Source organism: Rhagoletis zephyria, unplaced genomic scaffold (assembly GCF_001687245.7).
Source record: "Rhagoletis zephyria isolate East Lansing unplaced genomic scaffold, Rhagoletis_zephyria_1.1 Rzeph_scaffold_00186, whole genome shotgun sequence".
Taxonomy (NCBI): Eukaryota; Metazoa; Arthropoda; class Insecta; order Diptera; family Tephritidae; genus Rhagoletis; species Rhagoletis zephyria.
Window position 1 is genome coordinate 381,461 of NW_016157270.1, and position 24,211 is coordinate 405,671.

The following is a 24,211-nucleotide window of genomic DNA, read 5'->3' on the forward strand; positions in this document are numbered from 1 at the left end:
GCGTTGGAAAGACCAGGTGGAGAAGGACTTGGCTTCACTTGGCATTTTCAATTGGCGTCAGTTAGCACAGAAGAGAAATGACTGGCGTGCTGTTTTGGACTCGGCCAAAATCGCTTAGGCGGTTACAGCGCCAAATAAGAAGAAGAAGAAGAGTATGTCCAAAAGTTTTTATGGTACATAAGGAAGATGTAGTCCACCAACTATCAAAAATATGTGCACATAAAAATACAAGTTTATTGTTTAGGTACTACTTTTAAGTACAACTCTTCGGCAAATAGGTACAATTTGAAAACTTAATGTTCAGCACTAGTGGGAAAAATTGATAATGTGACGTCAGCGAAAGGGTGGATGCTGTCAAATCGAGAAAGAGAAGATTATAGGTTCGCGGAAGGTGCCACCTTTGTTTCGCTGCATCGTTTATTAAAACTACTTAACCCATACATACGCACCATATCGCCTAGTATACCCGAATAACTGCCATTTGGTAACTTTTTGCCCCAATGCGCCATAGCAGCATCGTTAGTCTCATAGAATTTAGGCTTAAAGTTGAGTTTAATGCCCAGCGCCCTTATAATTTCCACCTCAAGTCCCACAAAGCTGGAATTATCTGTACCACGTTTGACCATGGGTACATGCTCGAAGACAACGATGGGCAAGGAATAGCCTGGAAACGAAAAATGTGTACATGAAATTTTATTGGAATCCAGGCAGATTTTTCAAACCTTTCAAATTTGAGGTTCTATCTTCATAAAGTTGATTGATTTTTATGCGTTTACCCACTTCCCACAGCATTAGGCGTTTCGTCACCACCAATCCGTTCAATATTTCCGGATATGCAATGGTGCTCAAAAGAAATCTAAACCAAAAAGAATACTTGCCTACAAACTGACTGTTTGCCACCATCGAAACAATTTCGTACCTTTGCCCTTCTATGGGCTTCACAAAAATGGTCGATATCATAATGCTCCATATATACCACATATCGGCTGTTAAGAGTCGTGTGTCCTGCAACAAGACATAACGCTGTTGCAAGTTCAGTATTCGATGATTCTCGACGAAGCGAAGAAAACGTTGCACCTGTAGCCCATTCAGCAGCGTGATGAATATAAATTCACAATTGTGTGCGCGTATTTTCTTCAAAACCCGCACTGTTTGATAATTTGGTGCCAGTAAGTCCTCCCACGGTGGCACTTTAAGGAAGTAATAGGCGCGTGGCGGACGTTTGCTGTGAAAGAATTGCTCATCGTACAGCGGTTGATAGGTGTCATCGGTGATCACAACAAAACAGCGCTCAATGCGGGATGAGGACAAAAGTGTGGTGAGTAAATTGTGGAGGCTCTGGTGGGGCGTATCGCTGATGTAGGATTCTATGATGCTGTAGGATTAAGTGCGACATTTATTAAAGGCACTTTGAAAATACATACGCCTTATAGATCCATATAAATACCTGATACCCTCTTTATTGGCGCTACAAAAATGCATAACTGGCAACAAAATTGGGAATAATCGAAATACGTATTGGTACATTTTGTTTCAAATGCACGTCCTCAAATAGCCGCGTGTTTCAACTAACTGTTTAACTTACTTCGTTTTTACGAGTTAAAACTTTTACTTGTACTTGGCTTTGTCGTTTACTGTTGCACATTCAAATTCCAATTTCACCTTGTCAACCTTTGACCCAGAATACGAAATGGTGTTGCTGCTGTGACAAGTGACTTAAACCCATGACTGTATCAATGATGCGTGACAGAATATTGTTAAATGGGCTGAAGAGAATGCAGTTGTAAAAGTGGATGGTAGGGGAAACATGGAGAGCCCAAATAACGAAGAAAAATTTGGGAAAAAACAAATACAAGTTGTTTTTAAGCAAACAAAAAAAGTGAGTTTAATGGTCATATAAACTTTTAGGAGCAACGTTAATTTCTTCATAATCCAATTCGGCACTAAACCAAATTAGTATGAGACCACTCTTGAGGTACCAGCTTTCCGAATTATCAAAAGCAATTCAAGTGGTCCAAAATTATCCGGTAAAAAATATGTCGATGAATTGATAACATTTCTCCTTTGGCGAAGTCGGTTAAAAATTAAATAGAGTGAAATAAAAAAAAAATATATTTTTGGAGAAAAAGAGTTTTTAAATGCCAAAGACCTAAACAGTACCGTTGTTAACTGGTATATCCACGTAGTTAAAAACCATTCCAACTCCGCCTTAGATCGGTTGTTCGCTGTAGCTCGCTCTACTGAGTCTCCATCGAAACATATGCCCCCAGTCCCACTTTTTAGAATTCCTATTTTTTTTTGCTGCTACGCTTGGATTGGAACGGAATGGAATAGTAGTAGGCTGGAATAACCAACCCCTAAACACTCTGGCATAGTTGCGCACTGTACTTGGTGGCAGTTTGTGTGCAGGTCCTACAGACATAGTAGTATAGCGTCCATTTTACTCGGACGCATTGACTACATGATACCGGATCTGCAATTTGTGACGAATTTCGAAGTCACTATAGAGGTCGAAGGCTGGCGTGAGGGCATGAGGAGGGCTGACTCGGTGAATGTCTATACACAGGCAGTTGTCTGCGCGGGACCTCGATCTCAACAACTTCTACAAGCTGCCAAACTACAGGAGTATTTTCTAAGCGGAAGTACTGACGTACATCTATACCGGGTTACGGGGCACGCAGGCGTCGCGGGCGATGAGGGGCTGGTAAGCTTGAAAAAGAAGCGCTCCGTCGGAAACTATGCCCATAGAGGAAGGCGCGATTTCCATCTAAGCGATTACGAATCCAGAATTATGTGCAGGGCGTATGACATAAAGTTCACGAAGTTTTTTTATACCTGCACAGGGAGGAAGCTAGGCTACTAGCGGGTGGTCTAACGGGGCATTGTTTGCTGGCTTCGCATGAGTTTAAACTGGCTCTGCCCACTAAAAATATATGCAGAAGATGCAGATTGAAAGAGGAGACAGTGGAGCATACCTTCTGCGAGTGTATTGCTCATATCAGACTGTGTATTAGCCTTCTGGGAGTAGGCTTTCTGCCTAATCCGGAATCCGCTGAAAAGATGAAATAAAACAAGGTGTAACAGTGCCATAATCAGGGATCGTGTTTGTCTCTTCCTCTGCCTGAAAGGGAGTTTTATCACCTTCTTAGCCCAAACGTTTTAGGAGACACTGGCTGTTTTGCAGATGACAATATTGCACTAACGATTTTCATGAGCCCTGTAACCAGGAGAATTCAAGTTTATTCCATTTTACAGCGGCTTTCAAGACCTTTAGAGCCATTTTGGCTGCCATACCCTAAACTGATGTCTGTACCCCTTTTCGCCAATCATGAAGTCCGCTACTTTAAGTATTTATGCGCATTAATTGCGATTCAAAACTATTATAAGTGAAATTACCTTCCAGACGCCAATCAGCTTCAATTCCATTTTCAGCCTTGCATTGGTCAGTAAAGAGTTCCCAAAGAGAGTGGATCTCCTTACTCTCCCATATAAAATATAGCAAAAGTGCCAGTTTTGCTCCGATTTTAGTGTAATTTTTCATATGAGGTATTTTTGCTACTTTTGTCACGCCCACTACACTAGGGGGCGGTTATGATAAATGTTATTACATTTTAACGAAATTCGGTTTGTATTTTAGTTTTAACCAGGAAAACTCAAATCAGAAATATGATGGTATTTAAGCTGAAATCAAATCCAATAAAAACCGATTCACCGGAAACCGGAAAAAGCTTTAGATCGTGTTACTAGGCATGTCTAGAGTCGAGCCAACGACTTCGTAGGCTATTTCGATAAATTACGAAAATAGAACCTTCTACCAATCTCGGACTACTGTGCGACGTGATTTCTCGTAAAATATACAGTCGGTATCAGTTTTTCACCTCGGCCCAAAAGAAAAGTTTCGAGTGCTGGCAAGCCTTGAATACCGATCAGCGTACCACAATCCAAATGAACGCAGTCGAAATATTGTCTTTATAGCTGTAAATAGCTGTGTTGTACTCACAGCCACTCCATTGTAGCCCATTTAACATAGAAGCCATAGTTTTGAACACGATTCGACGTTACCACATCACATCCGAATACGTTACGATCAGCTTCCAAGCTACCATAGCCGGTCTCATATCCCAAGTCTTACTAAAAGTACTCCGACCTGTCGTTTAACCTTGCGCTCGACTTAAGTTATTGCACGTCAACTTCGTGTCAAGAGCTATTCCCAGATTAGCATTCCACCTCAGCGGAAACAAAGCCAGGATAAGAAACATAAGGAAATGTCTCAAGAAATGTGTGCATGTCGCACCGAAGACGTTCTAAAATTTTTGGGCTACCAAATTACCGAGGTAAACTAGTAGCCTCGTTTTCTTAAAGATATCTGTTTCAGACCTGATAAAAAGTCTAATAATTAGACATTTATTTAAAGAAATTAGAATATACGCCTAGTGCATTATGCTCCTAGTGCAAAGGAATGCGAGTTGTTACCCATTATACACCGTTAGTAAATAAACATTGTTATAGGTCCATCCCCACCCGATAGTTATCCACATTCAATGCGTTTCTAAGACGACGTGGCTCCAATCGAAGTGAAGTAAATAACAACCGTATTGAAAGCACAAAAATAGACGTTGACACACAAATATTTTAGCTTTGGAAATTCCAGCACAAAGCATAGCACAATTAAATCAGAAAATCATATTTCTTATACTACATACCTACTTATATTATTTTTCTGCCTAATACAACGCGGAAATATGTCCACCATAGAAAATGATGAAGAAAAGATAAATGTCCAATCACTGCAGGACACTAAAGCTCGCATGATAGACATTACACCGGAACAGCAGAAACATTTGAAAGAGGTGCTTGCACAAAATTTGCAAGAAAAGCAGCAGCACGAGGAGGCATGGCAGTCGGGACAACAACAACCCGACTCTGATGAGCAGCGGCGGCTCCAAAAAGTTAAGAAAGAAGACCAGCAGCAAAAGAAGAAAGAAGTGCGTCGGCGTATTCACGATACGTGCGGTAGCTGTCCGGAACGTTTCTTTGGCAGCAAAAAAACCATTGTCACACAAGATTCTGACTCAACAGAGGTGGAATCATCGACGGAGGAAGAGGAACGTTGGAAGGACATTGCACGCACCGCCGAAATACCCGCCGATTACTATAATATACAAAAGTTAATTAAATACATTAAGGCGGGCAATCAAACGGCCACCATTGTCTCACTTTGTTGCCTGCGCGACTACGATTTACGCACACAAATCAATCAAATGGCCGTACAGGACATAGGCGGTTTAGAGGTGTTGGTCAACATACTCGAATGCAATGATTCACATTGTCGCCTCGGCTCGCTTTACGTACTGTCTGAGATCTCCTTAAATATCGATATACGTAAGACTATTGTCGATTTGGGTGGCATACCGCTTATTGTAGATATATTGAGTGCACTGTCACGCGAACTAAAGACTATGGCTGCTGAAACATTGGCTAATGTGTGTAAGGTACGTTTGGCTAGGAAATATGTACGCACTTGTAATGGTATACCCAAGTTGGTGGATATGCTGGATGTGAGCTTGCGGTGAGTGTTGAGGTTTTTAGTTGCGCATGAAATGTGCGTATGTAATGATTTGGTTTTTGTTTTTTTAAGTATACTCAAAACGCCACGTGAGGAACTCAACACAAGCGATCTGGAGTGTTTGAATATGGCGCGTGCTGGTGCGCGTGCACTTTGGTCGCTATCGTTATCGCGCCACAATAAGGAGCTGATGCGTAAAAGTGGCATCGTACCATTGATGGCTCGCTTACTCAAATCCTGTCACACTGATGTTGTCATACCCATTATGGGCACGATACAAGAATGCGCGTCGCAGGTAATGTAAGGAAATACTATACAAGTAGAAAGTTTCTTTCAGATAAATTAAGTTCGAGTAGGGAGAAAGAGGAAATTTCAATAGACTTACAGATCTTGATGCTTAGCAGACATTTGCTCTTGCAACTGTTGTTAGAAAGTGATTTGTACTATTCTTCATTTCGTAACTGGAGAACGCTCAGTTTGACCTAAATGAAGTGTTCATGCATTCATGTAATGTATACCACAAAAGCCTTTCTCTCTTATGTTCTCTCTCTTTAATCCTAGGTTAAATTAATTTTTTTCTTTTTCATTCAATTTTTTTTTAATTTTTAAATTTTATTACTTTAAAACGAAAAATATTTCTCCACTTAATTAAATTTTTAGTAACATGTTTTATTTAACTAAATTCTTTTAAATGTAATGTTATATTTTTTAAATTAAATTTGCTTGTAATTTTAAGATTTCATTGTTTTATAGAGAAAAAATAGTTTCTTTTAATTTTTAGGAAATTGTTTTAGTAATTTTTCTTTTTCTAATTTAATTTTCTTTTAATACTTGGATGTGATTGTTTTAAAAAGAAAGATATTTTTTATTTCGTTAAATTTTTAGAAACTTATTTTATTTATTTTTTATTTTTGAAGTGAATTTTTTTAATTTTTCAATAAAATTGTCTTTTAATTTTTATTCTTGTTTTAAAAAGAAAAAAATTTGTTTATGAGTCTCATTAAAATTTTATGTACTTCTTTTAGTTTTTTTACTTTAATTTATTTTTGTGATTTAATATTTTTTAATTTTTAGATCTTTTGTTAAACATATACATAAATATTTTTGATTTAATTTTTAGAAATTTATTTTAGTTTTTTCTTTTATTTTAAGTAAATTTTTTCTTTTTTAAAATAAAATTTCTCTTAAATTTTAGGTTTTATTGTTTTAAAAAGATAAATATATATAGTTTTAATGTAATTTAATTTTTAAAGCGTATTTTATGTATATTTTTTCTTGTTTTTTAATTTAAATTTTTATATTTTTAAATTTAATTTTCTTTTATTTTTTAGATTTTACTGTTTTCAAACGAAAAAATTTTGTTTAATTTTACTTATTTTTTAGAAACTTGTTTATATTTTTAATTTTCTGTTATTTTTTGTTTTTATTTTATTTTAAAATTAATTTTTCGATCTCGTTTTAAAAATATATTTTTTTTAATATAATGGTGAATGATTTTCCCTCATCCCGTATATTTTTAATTTCATTTAATATTTAGAAATTTACTTTATTTATTTTTTTTCTGTTAATTATATTTTTTTCGTTTGAATTAAATTTGTTTCTTCTTTCAATTAAATTTTTAGATTTTATTGTTTAAAAAAAGTGTTTTTGTTATTTCTTATCAATTATATTCTTATTTAATTTATATTTTGATTTTTTAATTTAACTGATTTTTAAAATGTAAAACTTTTTTTAATTTTTAGTATTTATGGTTTTAAAAGGAAAATAACATTTTTTATAGATATAATAGAATTTTTCGAAAACATATTGCTAAAGGATAAACATAATAAAGCTAAGACAGCCTCGTTAGCAGATCTTTCGATTAGTCTATCGAAAAACAGAAGACAGCTTTCAAGTTATTTTTCACCCAAAAAAAAAATACTTTTATGAAAGAAACAGCTTTACCGAGTGCCCTTATATGGAGCAAACTGGGATTGTGGAAAGAGAATCATTATGGCCGGGGGCTCATTTGACCAACAATATTTTCTGAGGAAAACTTCGAAATCAAGATTCTTTCTTTATCAGTGACCTTGAAACCCAAACCCAGATTTAGGAAGTTTTATTCCAACGACGGCGACACCTCGCACGTTTTCTTCTCACCTCTCGATTATCATCAGCTAGATTTATAGTTTAACTCTTTTTATTGAGTCTGCAAACGAGTTAACTTCATTATAAGTATACTCCGATGGCTTGAAAATTTCCCCTTTAAACCGATTTGTTATCCAATCCAGCCCAAATTCCAACTGGCCATCACCACCGAGGGTATGATCGCCGATATTGTCACCCACTTGCATTCGGATAGTTTGGACTTGAAGACCGAAGGCAGTACGGCGATTTACAAGTGCGCCTTCGATCAGACCACACGTGATTTAGTGCGTTCCGCTGGCGGTTTGGAGCCGCTTGTCGCCATTATCAAAGATAAAAATATACGCGATAACAAGAAATTAATGACTGGCGCTGCTGGCGCCATTTGGATGTGCGCTGTCTCCGAAGCAAATGTCAAGAAACTCGACACATTACGACTCATCAATCATCTGGTGCCGCTGCTGAACGATGATTCAGATGACGTGATTACCAATGTGGTTGGCGCCATAGCTGAATGTGTGCGTTTCCAAAATAATCGTGAAGTGCTGCGTATAGCTGGCGGCTTGCCAGCATTGGTTGCGTTACTGAACTCCTCGCATGCGCCACTTTTGGTTAACTTGGCCAAGGCATTGAAGGAATGCGCCGAGGATGCTGAAAGTATGCGCATACTAGAGGAACTAGATGCAGTGCGTCTGATTTGGTCATTGCTAAAGAATACCGACACACAAGTGCAGGCGTACGCTGCTTACGCCATATGTCCGTGTGTGCGCAATGCGCATGAATCGGGTGAGTTGGTGAGAAGCTTGGTGGGCGCTATGGAATTGGTTGTGGATTTGCTGAAGTCCACCGATACGCATGTATTGTCGGCGGTGTGTGCTGCTATAGCAACAATTGCCAAAGATTCCACAAATTTGGCAATTTTAACTGATTTGAAAGTAATCTACAAGCTAGCTGATTTGGGTGAGTTTTTGTGGGTTTGTGGCAAATTTTAGAGTTTGGTATTAAAGGCTCCACTTCGCACACAGTTAATACCAGCGAGGACTTGTTGCGTGAAAATTTGGCCGCCGCTATCGCAAGTTGCGCTACTTATGGCAATAACACACAAGAGTTGGGACGTTTGCGCACTGTCACGCCTATCGTCAGCTACCTAACCAGCAATGATCCGGCCGTGCATCGCACCACAGCCATGGCGCTGGAGAAGTTGTCGATGGATCCACAAAATTGCATCATTATGCATCAGGTGCGTGGGTGATTTTTTCGAATTTCGTAAGGAATATTGTCTAGCGTCAATTCTCCTTTCAATACTCTCTTCTTCATTTCAGAGCGGTGTGGTACCATTTTTGTTGGAGTGCGTTGGTTCCACCAACAAAGAGACACAGCTGGCTGCTGCTGGTTGTCTGCGCAACATACGTGAATTGGCTTTGCGTGCCGAAGAATATTTGTTGAAAATCGATGAGGAATATTAAATCGATTGCGCTTTCTGAACATGTACGCGCATATACTTTTTTGTTATTTTTGCGCAAGAGCTTTTCACAGACTGCAATAAAAGACCTGACTAAGGAAATCGAAAGCGTGTTAATGGGGACAAATCTAAATTTGATTGGGATTACGTAATTTTTTCCGTATCAAAAGTCGACGCAGTTCAGGTTCCTTTCTGTTCGCTTACCCACAACTGCTGCAAAATTTCTGCTGATACACTGCATACCGCCTTCCACGCCTCCTCGCAGCATTAAGTTTTCTGGAGAAACGTTAGATCCCAAAACTTTCGTTTGATTTACGTCATTGCTCACTGAGTTACGGGCAAGAATACATTAGGTGCTCTGCATCTTCTTGGCCATCCGATTCGCGAATCTCGGAAAATGTATCTTCCTTGCGCCGGAAGCAAAGGAGATAACTCTTAAAGCAGCCGTGCCCATTGATGACTTGCGTTAGCTCGTAGTCTATCTCACCGTGCTTCCTTTTAAGCCATGCTGCAAACTCAGAAATGAGTCGATGGGTCCACCTTTGAAACAGCAAACACTGCGGTTAGTATTTGGACGTCCTCGTTTCGCATCAAGCTAGTATTGCTCTGGTGTGGCGATTACAAGAGAGGATATCCCTGCTGAGCAGCTTCTTCCATGCCCATTAGAAATGCACAGCATACGCGTAGAGCTCATCGACGATATGTGGAGTTAACACCTCGAACATAGGACCCTCGTTTAAATACCTTGAACCATATCGTGAACCCATAGAATGTTCTCTATACACTTTTTAGTAGCTGTCTATATTGCTGGCGTGGTCAACTAGTATATGCCATAAGTCAAGTTAGCGCTCTGGTCGCCAATGGGGTTTTGTTGTTGGTGTACTCCAGGTAGTTTCGTTGCGCCAGAGGTCTGTCTGACTGATACCGTCTTCTTCTGTCGCTGTCTTCGATTGTTCGCCGCAAGATCGGAATTGGGCAGTGCCACACCCATAGCCACCATACTAAGGCTGGCAGTGGCATTGGGCAGGCTTTGGCGGGTGTCGTCACAGTGGACCAGGGAGGACCAATTCGTTCATTGGAGGGTCATTGGCAGCGAGCTGCTTCTTGTCCCACATCCCCTGCAATGGATTATTTCTCTTACGACTCTGAAGAAGAGAGGATTAGCGTTACCACCCACTCCCTTCTAGGATGCGCTTATGGTCTATAACGCTGAAGACTTTGGTTTGGGCCTCCACAATCCGTGCCCCTGTCGCAAGTGCGAATGGATTTCAGCACATGTGGGTGTCAGCTGGAGTATTACCATCCAAACGTTGTGCCTTAACCATGATGTACATTTTTGTCCCAAAATATCAGGGTTGTTGGGTATTTAAGAGGGTATTTTTCCCGTCATCTTCTTACTTACCAGATTTTAGTCCTCGTTTGCATCAAGCATGCCTTATTGGGTATACTATCGCACATAGCCCGCAGGCTGGACATAGAAGACGGGACTGCAGACTGGTCACTTTACGTGGCACAAATACCTGAGTGTGATAGGCGTACATGATAACTCCATTTGCCCATCCTGCCTTGAAGAGGATGAGACAGTGGGATACTTTTTGTGCCTTTGCCCCCGCTTTTGCAAGAATAAAGAATGAGGCATTTGGCCGCAATGTGTTGAGGGACAAACCCCTGAGGCCTTTGACACCCAACAACATCTTGACGAAGTTCTGTCGCCAAGAGTTTGAAAAGGATTAAAACCCAGACCCTGCGAATGCGAGATGGAGTTGCGCTCTTTTTGTTTGAGTTCCTGGCCATAGAAAAATAGAAGGTAAATGCCTGACCTCTCTCAACCGGAACACTCGGAATACATCAAAATCAAGCTGATTTAGATCCCAGCTCAAAGTGACCTCACTGATAATTGCAGGGCTGATAAATTGGCTAGGAAGGGAACCCTCAAAGGAGGGACGCACCTCGGACAAGGAGGGTATAGGAGTTCCATTGGCAACCTGCGGCCTGCTCATAAACATATGAGCTCATAGTTGGCTCAGCAAGCGCTAGGCGAAAACTTCGACATGCAAAGTTGCAATGTTATGTAGCGGAACTACTAACTCCCGCCTAGCTCGGTTTGATCCATCAATCCTAACGGTATACCCAAGACTTGGGTTATTTAGATGGGTTCGGACCAGAAGGAGAGGACCTTCTGGCCGGCAGTTGGCCGCGGGCGGTCAAGGGAGCCTCAGCAGCTGGCTAAGCACCAGCTCTCGATTCTTACAGGTTTATTGACCGGATATTGTACTTTAGGAACCGAACGTGGTGTGACTTAATGGGCCTCATGCATAAAAAGTGGGCTTAAGCTCCGACTCGTTTTTCAGTACAAATTCTTGAGCTTGAGCTCACCCTTTCAGTGCAAAAATTGAGTCTGAGCTTAAGCTCACTTTTTATGCATAAGGCCCAATATCGTCACGGATTGCTGCTGGCGCAGCTGTTTGGAAGACGAGATGAAATCATCTCATCACTTCGCTAGACTTAGGCTTAAGCTCCTCGGTGCTCAATTTATCAACACTCCCGAAAAGCTCTCCGGAGTGAAAATCAATTGCTTGCGGAATTTTGTATTGAGCATCCAGCGCTTCTATTAGTTTAACACAGTTAACCTGCAGTTACCGTTCGCATAATTTGTGTAATGAGGTAACATAATGCACAGTCTAATAAATGCCTCAGTTAGTACCTTTGCTACAATAACCTAACCTAACCTAACGAAGAAGAGGCTCAACCAATACCTACCAAATGTTTTCTACCTAATTTTATCACATTTTATCACATTATTATTTTGGCATTAGGATTCTCAATTAAAAACAAAATTTAACCTAAAAATATATGTATAAGATTTCTTCAATATATTTACTAAAGTACATACATTAATTTATGAACATACATACATACTACATTCAATATGAAACCTTTAATAAATATTTAGTCTATATATACGATCAGTACATAAAAAAATACATGTATAAAATATGCATTTGTATTACACTTACAATTTTAAAATTTTAATAGGTACATATATTTATTTAATTAATAATTGTAATTGAAAATTTATTGATTAACCCTTCTCAATACAAACACACCACAGATAAGTCTAAATGGTCCAACAATATGCGTGCCTCGCCCGCCCCCTTAATTATTTCATTGTTTTTTTTTTTTTAGAGCACAAATATAGCTTAAAAAATTTTCTTTGTACATAAGCAAGACTTTACAATTTTCTAAGCAACAAGCAATAAAAGTTTTTATACTCTCAAATATGTAGTTTTAGAAAATGAAGTCGCTGCACTGTTTACTGAGTTCCCCCCAGCACTTAATCACTAGTCAATAGCTGGCGTTGCTGCCGCGTGTCGAAATACTCATACGACGTTCGACCCGATTGGTGTGTGGCAACAGACAGCCGGGCGGCGGATAACGCCAGCGACGCGGTCGCGACAACAATGTGCCATCCGTGGAGGCTCTACTGCGGAATGGTGTATCGATGCCGCTGCGTGGACTGCATAAGCTGCCAGAGCCAAGCTCGTCGGTGGACTCGGTGTGATCGTTCTCCTCGAGACAGGCGTTGCCTATAGGGTTGGTGGGAAAATAATTAGGATGGAGGAGGTATTTGCCTCTGCTTGTACAACTACAACTTACCGATTATGAAGAAGGATCTGCGTGTTTCGTTGTTAAATGACGATGAATCGTAGAAAGAACAACCAGAGTCCGGGCTTAGCGCCGAATCGGATGCATTCTGTACATCGCTGGTGGAACGTTTCAGTTTGGGAAATTTGCTGAAGACGCGCCAAAAACGAAATACATCGCGGAAAACTGCTTGCACCTGAGTAACGGTTACTTAGCATATCAATATTAAATTTTTTTATAAATCTAAAGTACTCACCTGATCTACACTCTCTCTCACAGAGATCTCATGAAAGCAGGCACATGATAGCTCACGAAAACGTCGTTGACCCTCATCGATGTTCACCATGCGATCGCCCGTTTGATCGGTTTTGTTGCCTACCAAAATCACCGGCACATCGGAGAGTGAATCCTGAGGAGAGGTAAATGCATAAATTTAGTTGATTTGGTACTTTGGATATTCCGCATTTATATATGGATATCCTTTTCAATAAAAGTTCATTACCCACCTTACTATTTGATCCCAGTTTACGTCGTCGTTTATTGTAGTTAATCAAAAATTTCAGCCGATTACATTCGTCGAAGCTACATTTATCCGTAACGGAGTACATTAGTATAAATGCGTCCGCCCAACGTATGTTCGAGTCCAGGCTGACACAATCCTCTTTCTAAAAGTAGTGAATTTGAAAAAAAAAACAACGTTCATAAATAAGATTTCGTTATTGTGCAAAAACTATCGACGAATGCTGATAAAATGTCTGTCGTTCTGGTACATCGTTTAAGTTCTCTTACTTACATTTGGTTGCCCAGCAGCATCCAATATATCAAACTGTATAAGTTCATTGTCAAATGTTGTATTATGTGTATAGATCTTCTCCAGATTAGGATCGTATTCGCCAATGAAACGACGTGTAATGAATCGCACCACCATAGCTGTCGCAAGCGAAAATATGAATAGAACATAGGGAAAGGAAATAACCAATTATTTCTGCAAAGTACTTAACTATTTCAAGGTGCATAGATAAAAGAGTCTAAAGTAAAGATCTAATTCGCACCTGATTTGCCAACTCCACTTTGTCCCAGCACCATCACTTTTAAGGATTTATGTTTCGTGGTGTGTATGCCCAATTTGGCTAAGGAAGATTTTGGTGATGTGGTATTCATTGTGAAGAAGCTATGTTAAAATAACTAAAATAAAAAGATTAACAAATATAAGTTCTATATCGTAAACGTTCTTCAATCACAAGGTTTTTTAAATACAATTTAAGAAACTTTTAGATTTGTCTGATTTAATATATACGTGAGTTTTAAAATTAGTTTATCGTAAATTTTAAATAGTTTTATTTCATGGTTTGTTTAAATGCTTTCAGATATTGAATTTTTACTCATATTCATAAAAGTTATGACTCAATGTGAATCGCGGCATGAATTTCGGGATCCCGGGATTACTGAAAAATATGCCGAAATCCCGGGATCACAATTTTCCGCCAATTTTGGCATCCTTAGCCCGTACATGGCGTATGAGTAAGATTCTCATCTCGTCTGGGTAACTTATACACCATGTGGGTACGTAGGTGACACCAAATTCGTAATCAGCGACCACAAACACACACCCTGAGGAAAAGGTTTCACGCGAATCGGATCGGTTTTAATCAGAGTTGGGGAAAAATGCATTAATGCATGGTACTTAAAGCAAAAATTAATGCATTCATTTTTGGAATTTAGTGCAAATAAAAATTTCAATGCATTAATTTTGAAAAACATAATGCCAATAAAATTAGTTTTCATTCAATTATCCAAACTAATGTTAATGAAAAATTTAAATGAACTAAAATTTTTAATAATTTTGCTCTTTGCATTATTAAAAACCCTTAAATTTATTTTTTAGTGAAATATATTTAAATAACCTCTTTTGGAAGGACTTCGAATAATTACTAATAGTTTTTTCAGCTCCATTCTATTATGCTTATTTGTAGAAAAATTCTTGCAAACATTGTTAGATGTTTTATGAAAATAAATGCAATGTGCGTGCAACTCAGTGTGCTTTTGTGGATTTTTATGTGGATTGTCAATTAGGGCGGGTCGAAAACACACAAAAACTATGATACGAAAATTGTATAGGTCTTCACAGGTGCTACTTTAATCCCTTATTATTGAAAAGAAATGCTGGTCCTCTGCGACAATATCTTCAGTCTGCGGAATGAGCTTGAAAAATTGAGTTCGGAAGAGTTGGAATACCATTTTTTTTTTAATTTTTTCAACGACGATCATAAAATCATAAAAAAAAATAAATTGGACAAAATAAAAGTAAGTAACATCAATATTTTAATAAATTAAAAAACTAAGTAGGAAGTAAAAATGAATTGATTAAAATATTGTTGTTACTTATCTTTAATTTGCCAAATTTATTTTTTGACGATTTGATGTTAGGAAATAAGAATAGAAATAATTAGCATTCATTTAAAAATTTCAATTGTAATACAAAACAAAAATCATTACCATTATTTCCTCAGAATTAATGCATTGAAATTTTTATTTACATTAAATTTCAAAAAATAATGCATTCATATTTTTCATTAACATTAAAATGCTATGCATTAAAAAAATATTGCATTTGTCAGAACTCTGAATTTATTTATTTATTTATCAATTATTATTTTTGGTTAATTATGGCCTTGTAACAATTGTATTCAATAATTTTTATTGAGCTTGAGGCCGTTTTAAATGAAAAATTATTGAACTTGGCTTCACCCTGCATTTCCAATTGGCGTCAGTTATCACAGAAGAGAAATAAATGGCGTGCTTTGCTGAACTCGGCCAAAATCGCTTAGGCGATTACAGCGCCAATAAAGAAGAAGAAGAAGAAGACAGTAGAAGTACAAAAAACAAAAATTTAAATGTATTTTGTTTTGGCATAATTCAAACGAAATTTTTACATTTGACATCAGAAGCCGTGAGGCGAAACACGTACACAAAATCAGCTGATCTAGTTACCACCACCATATATAAATTCGTCTTGATACGGGTATTTTCGCTTAATTTTAATATTTAATTAAGTTGTTCTCTGATATACTTACTCCTCAATTTATCAAATATAAAATAGATACATTCAAAATAACTACATATGAAAAAATGGAAGAACATTTTAAGCCTGATTCACATATGTACATATGTACATATGTATGTGTACATACAAGTCCAGTCAGAATTCGACAGGGCGTATGAGCAGCATCTGTACTAAATTAAATATTCCCAGCCATGGCCGCTGTAATCTTTGATTAACCAATAAAAAGAAACCTTTCCCTGAACTACACTCGATTTTGTTGTGCATTAAAACAAAACTGGCAAAAGTCATGTATACATTTTTGTATGTACATGTGTATGCATGTACATATATGTATGTGCACCCACTTTTGCATATCTGGCAAGTATCTCCATATCATCTGTATATAGATATCCAAGTATTGTCATGCATATTACATTATATTTGCCATTACATCTGCACGAGTATACCAATGTTATAGTGTTCCAATATTTACCACATGCATACATACATACGTACATACATATCCCATTGAAGTGCCACATGTGTCCTCATTTACACTCAGATATGAAAAAAGTAGGAAAATGAAAAAAAGTAGTTGCTTTTTTCATTGATTACTATGAAATTGTCTCCTATGCCAGGAATAGAACCGCGAGACAAATATTAAAGAAATATTGTATATATATGTATGTGTCTACACAAGTGCATATGATTGTGTTAACTCTTTGTCGATTATTACGCACATACAAATATATACATATGTATTTGTACATTAGGGTGCCCATCGAAAATGTTTTCTTGGAAATTGCACGATCCTACCCCCTAATTTTTAGTCGTTTGAGATTTGCTCTTATAAACTAAATAGTATGCTAAATGCTTTCCGATTTTATTGGTGTGACTTTAGAAAGAAGACATAGCCATTTTTCAAGTCGCGCCCCGGTGTAGATTAATTGAACGTACGCTTTAAGTAGCAGACTGGATCATTGGCGAAATTGACCGTCATGGTGATCGAAAGGCCTTGGAAACCACTCGCTACTCTTCAAAAATAGTACAAGAATGTAAGTTGAGGCTGAGCTCCATTGCACGGTGGAATGCGCTTGAATTTGTATGGGTGTCAAGTCACTGACACTGGTGGCTGATGAATTGGAAAACTGCTGTTCTCAGTACATCCATCACGATGGGGAATTGCCGCTTAATGAGTCTCAGGAAATCCCTTCACCATCCCCGGTCCAGCCTTGGCTAAAATACCTTGCAGTAGCACGTTTCCTAGTTTTCGTACACGGTTGGGTGAGCTGGCACGAGGCTCATCTGTTCAGCAGTGGTTCAATAGTAGTAAAAGGAACTAAGTAGGTACTCTCAGTATATATTTCCCGTGTGGGATCGACTAGAGGATACCTCTCTTTGATACCTCATCCACCACGCACTTTTCAGCCATATCTTACTATATTAAACGAGCAATTCTTGTATATATACATAGGGTTCTCGGAAACGGATCTAACTATTTTGATGCCATTTTGTACATAGATAATGTTTTGAATTTTAAGGTTACCTGAATAGGCAGTATCTCAGAGAAGACTCGTATAAGGTTGCCACCTATTCGAAATTAGTTATAAATTAGTTAACACATAATAATATGGGCATCAAATGGAAGGTATTTTAAAGATCCATAATGGAAAAATATTTTTTAATAGAGTTACCACCTATTTTGAATCGCATTTTTATTTAAATTTTTGTTTAGAAAAAAAGGTAAAATATTACTATTCATGGGTAACAAGAGAAGGTTCTTAAACAACTCTTTCCCTATAGTCAAAATGGTATTCCTTAGAATAGTGGTGTAAGGTTGCCACTTGTTTTCGATACTACACGATTTATCTAAAACATCGCAATATGGGTATCAAATGAAAGGTATTGTTGAGGACTTTGGTCAGAAAATATTTTCTATCAGGGTTGCCACGCTTCTATGTAATAAAAATTTTTATTTTGTTAATTTCAATCAGCATTTCTTTTATGTATACACCGTACATAAAGGGTGAACACACCAAAACTGCGACACTTAGAAATTACTACCAGAAACAAACTAGAAGGCTTTGAAATTATTATTTTTTTATATTATACAACTTGGAAGTTTAGATGTTATTAAAATGTTAAAATATTAGTTATTATTTGCTCCATATGAAAGTGATCGGTATTTTCATCGCACACGCGCCATCATGTTCTGCACGACTGCATCATCGACTTTACGCGATGCGCACATCTGCTTTGTTTTGCACTCTTCAATATTTTTCACTGTTTCACCTGTTTTCTTCAAAATTCCTTTGACGATTGACCAATATTCCCCAATAGGACGTGGCTCTGGGCTATTGGGTGGATTGCAGTCGTGAGGTACAAAATTGATGTTATTTGCATTATACCACGGCAATGTGTCCTTGGCATAGTGGCAGGTTGCCATGTCCACCTAGAACGATGTCCTACTCCTTATCTGTTGATAAATGACAGAAGATGCCTTTTGAGGTACTCATCCTAATAAACTTGATAATTCATTGTCCCGGATGGCAAAAAAGGGCTGCTCTTACGGCCGCAGGAACAAATAGCTTGCCAAACCATGTGGTTTTTGGAAATTTGGACTTCATTTTCAGCTTACAACTTTCAGGGGCATCTTGACGACTTGCAGCAGTATAAAAATCTTGACCTGCAATATATTTTGAATTTTTATAGCAGTAGGTTTCGCAGTCCATAACAATGCAGTTGTATTTTTTAATTTAGAATTCATACAACTTCCGAATGCGGGATTTCGCTGTAACATTCTACTTTGCGCCTCGGTCTGGCGCTGTTTGAGCTGTAGAACATCTCAATGAAGCTTTCCGCTTTACCTTTTGTACGAAAAACTGCGATCTCCGTACGGATNTCCCCGCTCCCTGGTTTTCTCGTAACAGTCAGGCCTTATTTGTACCGATTAAAACCCTGCAAACTGTCGAATAGTGGACTCTTTAATTTGTTAGCAATTTTACGTGTACATGCAAAATGGTTTGTCTCGTTTCTAGCTCGGTTGCCATTTTTAACTCAACTAGGAATCAAATTCAAATGAAATTTCTTCTACGTCCAACTAAGGTCATGTGGTCCGCTTATGGTATTTGAATTTCAAATTATTGAATTCGTTTTGGGTAAGTTATAAGCTTCCCAAAGTGTCGCAGTTTTGGTGTGTTCACCCTTTATACCCTCAAGATATGCACTATTCATTCCAGCTTATTTCGGAATAGAGTTACCACCCCTAAATCTTGAAAACTTGAAAAAGTATATGCAATCCGGGAAAACCTCCGTCAACCTGGTACCACACATTTAAGTTTGATCAATTGCTTTCAGAAGGACAAACATAAATCATAACTCCCTCGATGCTGTGAAAGAAAATTAGGCAAAAGTATTTACTTATTGAAAGTATATAATTGGTTTCCAATATGCCACGTTACTGGGAGTAAGTGTGCATTAGTAGTAAATATTATTCAAGTTAGTCATTTTTGTTTTTCATTATCTTTTATTGCCTATAATGCTAATATTACACAATTCTTGTTACTTTTTGCTATTGGTCATTAAATTTCGCAATACAACACCCGCTGTGCATTGTGTCAAACTTGCTGCTGTTACAATGGGAAACTTTATGGAATAAATAGCAGATCATTTGTGCGTATTTTAGAGCAGAAGTTTACATGTTCATGTTCATACATATGTATGCATGTTATTTCCAATTACATATGTATGCATCTAAAATACTTTTGTACATATGTATATGTATATGTATGTGTAGTAGGTTTAAAGAGACCCTGCAAGAATATTGCGGAATTAGTCTCAATCGGATAGGATTGGGCATTTGTTAGTCGCAACTAGTCTCAGCAAGCATTATTGGAGGTCAATTAGTCTCAACTCCTCCCTTACGGTAGGAAAGAGAGTTCCTCATACGGCACGTACAGCCGAGTAAGACGCTTTACTATTCATATATCATACAAAAAATCTTGCGCATTTTCATTTGATCACTCACTATTTCGTATTTATCAATCGATTTTCTTCATCAGTAACTTGATTTTTTTTTTTTGTAACAGAACAGGCTTTAGTAAAAATTCAAAAATTTGGCACAGACGCTGTCATTTTTTAAATTTTTCTTCTGTTTGATTTTTTTTTTAATTTTGTCATTAAAAAGTAACAAAAAGCTGTAATGATTAATTAATTTGTCAGAAACTATAAGCCCTATCGGAAAGTGATGTATATACGGTTTATGGAGAATTTCATTTTCTTTCATTTGCCGTATTTTATATTAAGATTTTAAATTGGTTCGTAAGATATACTTGATTAAAAGGCACCAATTTTTGCTTTAAGCTGAATAACAGTAAATTGCAAATGTCTCAAAAACGTATCCATAAAAAAAAAAAAATTAACTCGATTTTCGGAATCACCGAGCAATTCTACATCGGAATTGGATAGTGGCATCCATAGAACATTTTTGCTGTAAACCAGTGTAATTAGCCTCTTCATAAAATATGGTCGAACAAAAGCGAGCCTCATAAAGAGATGAAAAGTGGTATTAGTCGCATATGCCTTTGCGATTGTTCCCAGAGTCATGCCGGATTTTTTAGTCCGCACTTTTTGCAGGGGAATTTCGCATAAAAAAAAATACAAATACTTTTTTGTTTTGGGTCTAACAGACATACATACATACGTATAAAACATAAAACGAAATTGCTATGGGCGTTTTATGTAAATCCTTTCTGACCAGTAAATAGATACATACATATAACACATAGGTCACCCAATACCGCAACGCCATGTTATTGCCTATGAGGTTATGTTATTGCCCACTGATACGCAAGTACGCTAAGTATGTATGTATGTAAGCACTTTCAACTGTTGCCATATTAGAAGCCTGGCTGCTTGGCGGCATTGAAATATTCGTTCGCTCTAGCGTTGGCGTTGGCGTTGGTGGCAATGGAATGCCGTCTGTTTAAACTCAAAAATGCAATAATGTCAACTGATACGCGACGTGTCCTTTTCCACTCAAAGTGACTTCCTGTTTGTTAGCGGAAGACCGAGGTACATACATACATATATACATACGTATACTAAAATGTTAATAATTGTACATGTTTGAAGCACATGTACTTACATCTACATATGTATGTATGTATGTATGTATGTATACAAGCATATGCACATAAAAATTTCAAGAGATATACATACATACATATGTAGCTTCAAATGTTCGCTTGCGATGTAGCTAAACCGGAATTCCGCTAAAATAGAGGTCGTTACATAATCTTGTAAAAGAGTAGATTAAAAACTTTAAATAATAAAAAAAAAGAAATGCATACTGCAAACTGTGCAGGATATTATCATGGCCTGGCTTTTCAGACGTTGTGAAGCCCTTAATTAGGCCACTTGGTCGTGGAAGCGAGTCAAAGTAGTTTATAATCAATGAAGAGAGAGTCACTCTACGCTAAGGATTTTCGCATAATTAGTTTATTTCTCGAACACAATTTTTGACTGGCTCCACGAAGATAATGGCTCTCCGGCAAAGCCACTGCGACTGTCAACAAAAAAAAAAACAGAATTTTACGTTTATCTAAACGGGTGAAGTATCTGGGAGCCGTACTAGATTCTAAGCTAAATTGAAAAATATGTATTGTGGAGAGAGTTTTCAGATTTTGGGATATTACACTCAATAAAGGAAGTAATCCTTGAACTGGAGCCACTGCATCTTAAAGCCGAAAAGGCGGGAAAGTGAAATCTCCTAAACTACGCGGGAGAGGGCTTTGGCAAAGGTCCTATCATCTAAGAACAGGGAAAACTTAGGCTCAATAATTAAGGTGAATATATACAGCCGGGCAGGCACACTGCAGTGGTATACAGACGATCTAAGGCCCCTGAGGGTATTGAAGCAGGCGTAAATGGCCCTAGACTGAAATGGCAGTACGTTTAGGAACCTTTTTAAGCATCTTCCAAGCGGAAGTTTATGTCATTTGTCTATGCGCAGAGATTAACCATCGTACAACTTATCAAAGCGAAAGTATACTTATACAAAGCGATGGGGAGGCGGCACTTATGGCTCTTTCATCCTTCAAGTTCAAATCCTCACAAGCCCTCTAAGTGTATAAATAAGCTTAATGCCCTTGCTGAGAACAATACTTATATGGATACCAGGGCACATGGGAGTCCAAGGAAATGAAGACGCCGATCAGCTAGCCACACTGGCTGTTGCCACGACTCCGTTAGTACCTGACTTCTTCCCTGCAGCGGGTCCCAGTGCGAAAAAGGATGCGTTCAGAAAGGAAAATAGCAAACTGAGGGTACTCATTGGGAATTCGTCAAGCCAAGAGCTTAGTAGAGGGTACAATCTAGAGAGATATAAGCTACTTATATACGTCGATAAAGGAAGGCTTGTTACAGGCATTTTGTCGGTAATTTAAGTTTAGGTGAGGTGAGTTGAGGTGAGGCAAGTTTAGCTGAGGTGAAGGTATGGTGTGGATTGTTCTCGTTTTTCTTAAACCATAAAGTATTCACTTTGAAAGTATTTAGACATCTACTCAATACGTATGCACTTTGGTGTGACTATTTTGCAATTCTAAAGTACCTTAGGACTTTTGATCAGAGTAGATTTAGCGTCTGCTAAATATTTTCATGTTTTTTTACGCTGGTATCTTACAACTTCAAAAAATACCAATTCTTCTTATTTGAGTAATTAGCAACTCCAAAATACCTAAGTTCTGTTTACTTGAATGCATGTACATGCTTTAATACTAAGTTTTATGGGTGTTTATTTAACTTTTTTATTGCATATTCTTCTTTCTCAATAATATGCCTTAAGCGAAAGCTTGTTAAATTTATGACTGATCTAATAAATTTAAGATCGTTATTTCATTAGAAAACTTTTTAAATAAAATCCTAAATTAATTGGCTTAATTGGATGAACAAGATGACTGTATCTAAAGTCCGCTTATTATGAGTACCAATATAAAATTATGTACATACTTACATGCATACATACATATGCACATATGTAAGTATTTATTCCCATATAATCGTGTTTAAGCTTTACTTCGTCTACTTAAATGTTTAACCAAATTGCAAACTCGCTGCTGGCGGAGAAGTCAAATACAACTTTTGCAGCCTTAATTGCCCATAGTATTATATGTATATCTGCGTACATACTTATGTACACATATGTTTGCGCATTTTTATTTAAATATGTGTGTATTTGCAAAAAAAATATGCTGCTTCTAAATGAAGTTATTTGAATGAATACTAAGCTGGCACTAGGCGAAATATTATTGGATTTAAAGGGCTTTAGTGAAATTCATTAGCATTAAATCCGCCAGAGATAATTAATTTAATTTTTTTACAGTTTTCTATCATAATTGTTTTATTAGTATTTTATTTTCCTCTATTAAAAATATGTTTTAATATTTGAAAGCATTTGCACTTTTTTTTTCGTTTTTGTAAGAGTGAAGGCCAAGTAAATAATTCGTAAGTGATACTCAGGCTGTTAGATTCGATATAGAAGCCAAGAAATCCCAGAAAAACAAACTGAGAACTCTACCACCTCTACTTACAGCGGTAAGTGAATAGTTTTACGGTACCAATTACATCCGTCTATGAACTTGAGGACGAGGCGAGATAATTTCAAGACGTCCCTAAACAAGCTTTTAAAAAGAGCTGCTTACTGAGAAGCAAGAAGTCTCAAAGGCATGTCCCTTGGTGAAAGGATTCTCTCGGGAAACTTAGGAAGAAAGCCAGCAAACTCTTCAATAGCTTAGCTTAGCTGATGTGTTATGGTTATGAAAGGCACTTTAAACATGGCCAGTATAATAGTATGTAATAGTATATAATAGTAAGTTGTTGCAGCAACTTGTTGAAGTTGCTGGTGTGTTGACATAAATGTTGCTTCTAAAGAACAAGTCGCAACATTCTAAATGATACCTACTAAATGAGTTTTTCTGTAAATTATTTTATAAAGAACAAATCAAGGACTAATTAACTAGATTACAACAAAAAAAAAAACACTTTTTATGAATAAAAAGTAAGTTATGTATGTGATAATTAATAACTAGGATCATATACTGTGTTTTTTTTTTGCCTACAAAGAAATCGATAAGCAGCGATTCATTTATATGCGTTTATTTCGTAAAATCAATCGAAACTATATGAATGAAACTACATATCTTCATATGTATGTAAATATACTTAAGTGAATACATGTAGTATGTAATAAAAGTTTAAATACAGACCGGCAATTTAATGCTGAGCGGAAAACTACTTAGTCGAACATTTACGCTTTAACAGGTTTATTTTCTTCTACAATGTGTACACTTAAGAACTCCTTAACTTACACACA

General features: G+C 37.3%; 3 protein-coding genes across 3 annotated transcripts in view; 1 reads left to right on the forward strand and 2 right to left on the reverse strand.

Moving 5' to 3' along the window:
* The window catches only part of Ir68a (Ionotropic receptor 68a), a 6,893-nt gene extending 5,366 nt beyond the window's left edge, over positions 1-1,527 (reverse strand). Inside the window, exons 1-4 of the mRNA XM_017609054.1 lie at positions 1,448-1,527; positions 920-1,375; positions 723-856; positions 450-664 (exon numbers count right to left, since the gene is read on the reverse strand). Of these exons, the coding sequence (XP_017464543.1) occupies positions 450-664; positions 723-856; positions 920-1,375; positions 1,448-1,527 (885 nt within the window). The remainder of the gene's footprint in view (positions 1-449; positions 665-722; positions 857-919; positions 1,376-1,447) is intronic.
* Positions 1,528-4,731: 3,204 nt separating this feature from the next.
* gudu (Armadillo repeat-containing protein gudu) lies at positions 4,732-9,225 on the forward strand. Its single transcript, XM_017609091.1, has 5 exons — positions 4,732-5,569; positions 5,639-5,861; positions 7,837-8,650; positions 8,716-8,930; positions 9,013-9,225. The coding sequence occupies exons 1-5, from the start codon at positions 4,743-4,745 to the stop codon at positions 9,154-9,156; spliced, it is 2,223 nt and encodes a 740-aa protein (XP_017464580.1). The 5' UTR covers positions 4,732-4,742; the 3' UTR covers positions 9,157-9,225.
* A 2,930-nt stretch (positions 9,226-12,155) lies between these two features.
* LOC108357980 (ras-related and estrogen-regulated growth inhibitor) lies at positions 12,156-13,984 on the reverse strand. The gene is made up of 6 exons (XM_017609092.1): positions 13,850-13,984; positions 13,591-13,727; positions 13,304-13,462; positions 13,054-13,206; positions 12,810-12,993; positions 12,156-12,739 (listed from the first exon to the last, which is right to left on the reverse strand). Exons 1-6 carry the CDS (start codon positions 13,956-13,958, stop codon positions 12,498-12,500), a joined length of 984 nt encoding a protein of 327 aa, XP_017464581.1. The 5' UTR covers positions 13,959-13,984; the 3' UTR covers positions 12,156-12,497.
* Positions 13,985-24,211: the final 10,227 nt, after the last annotated feature.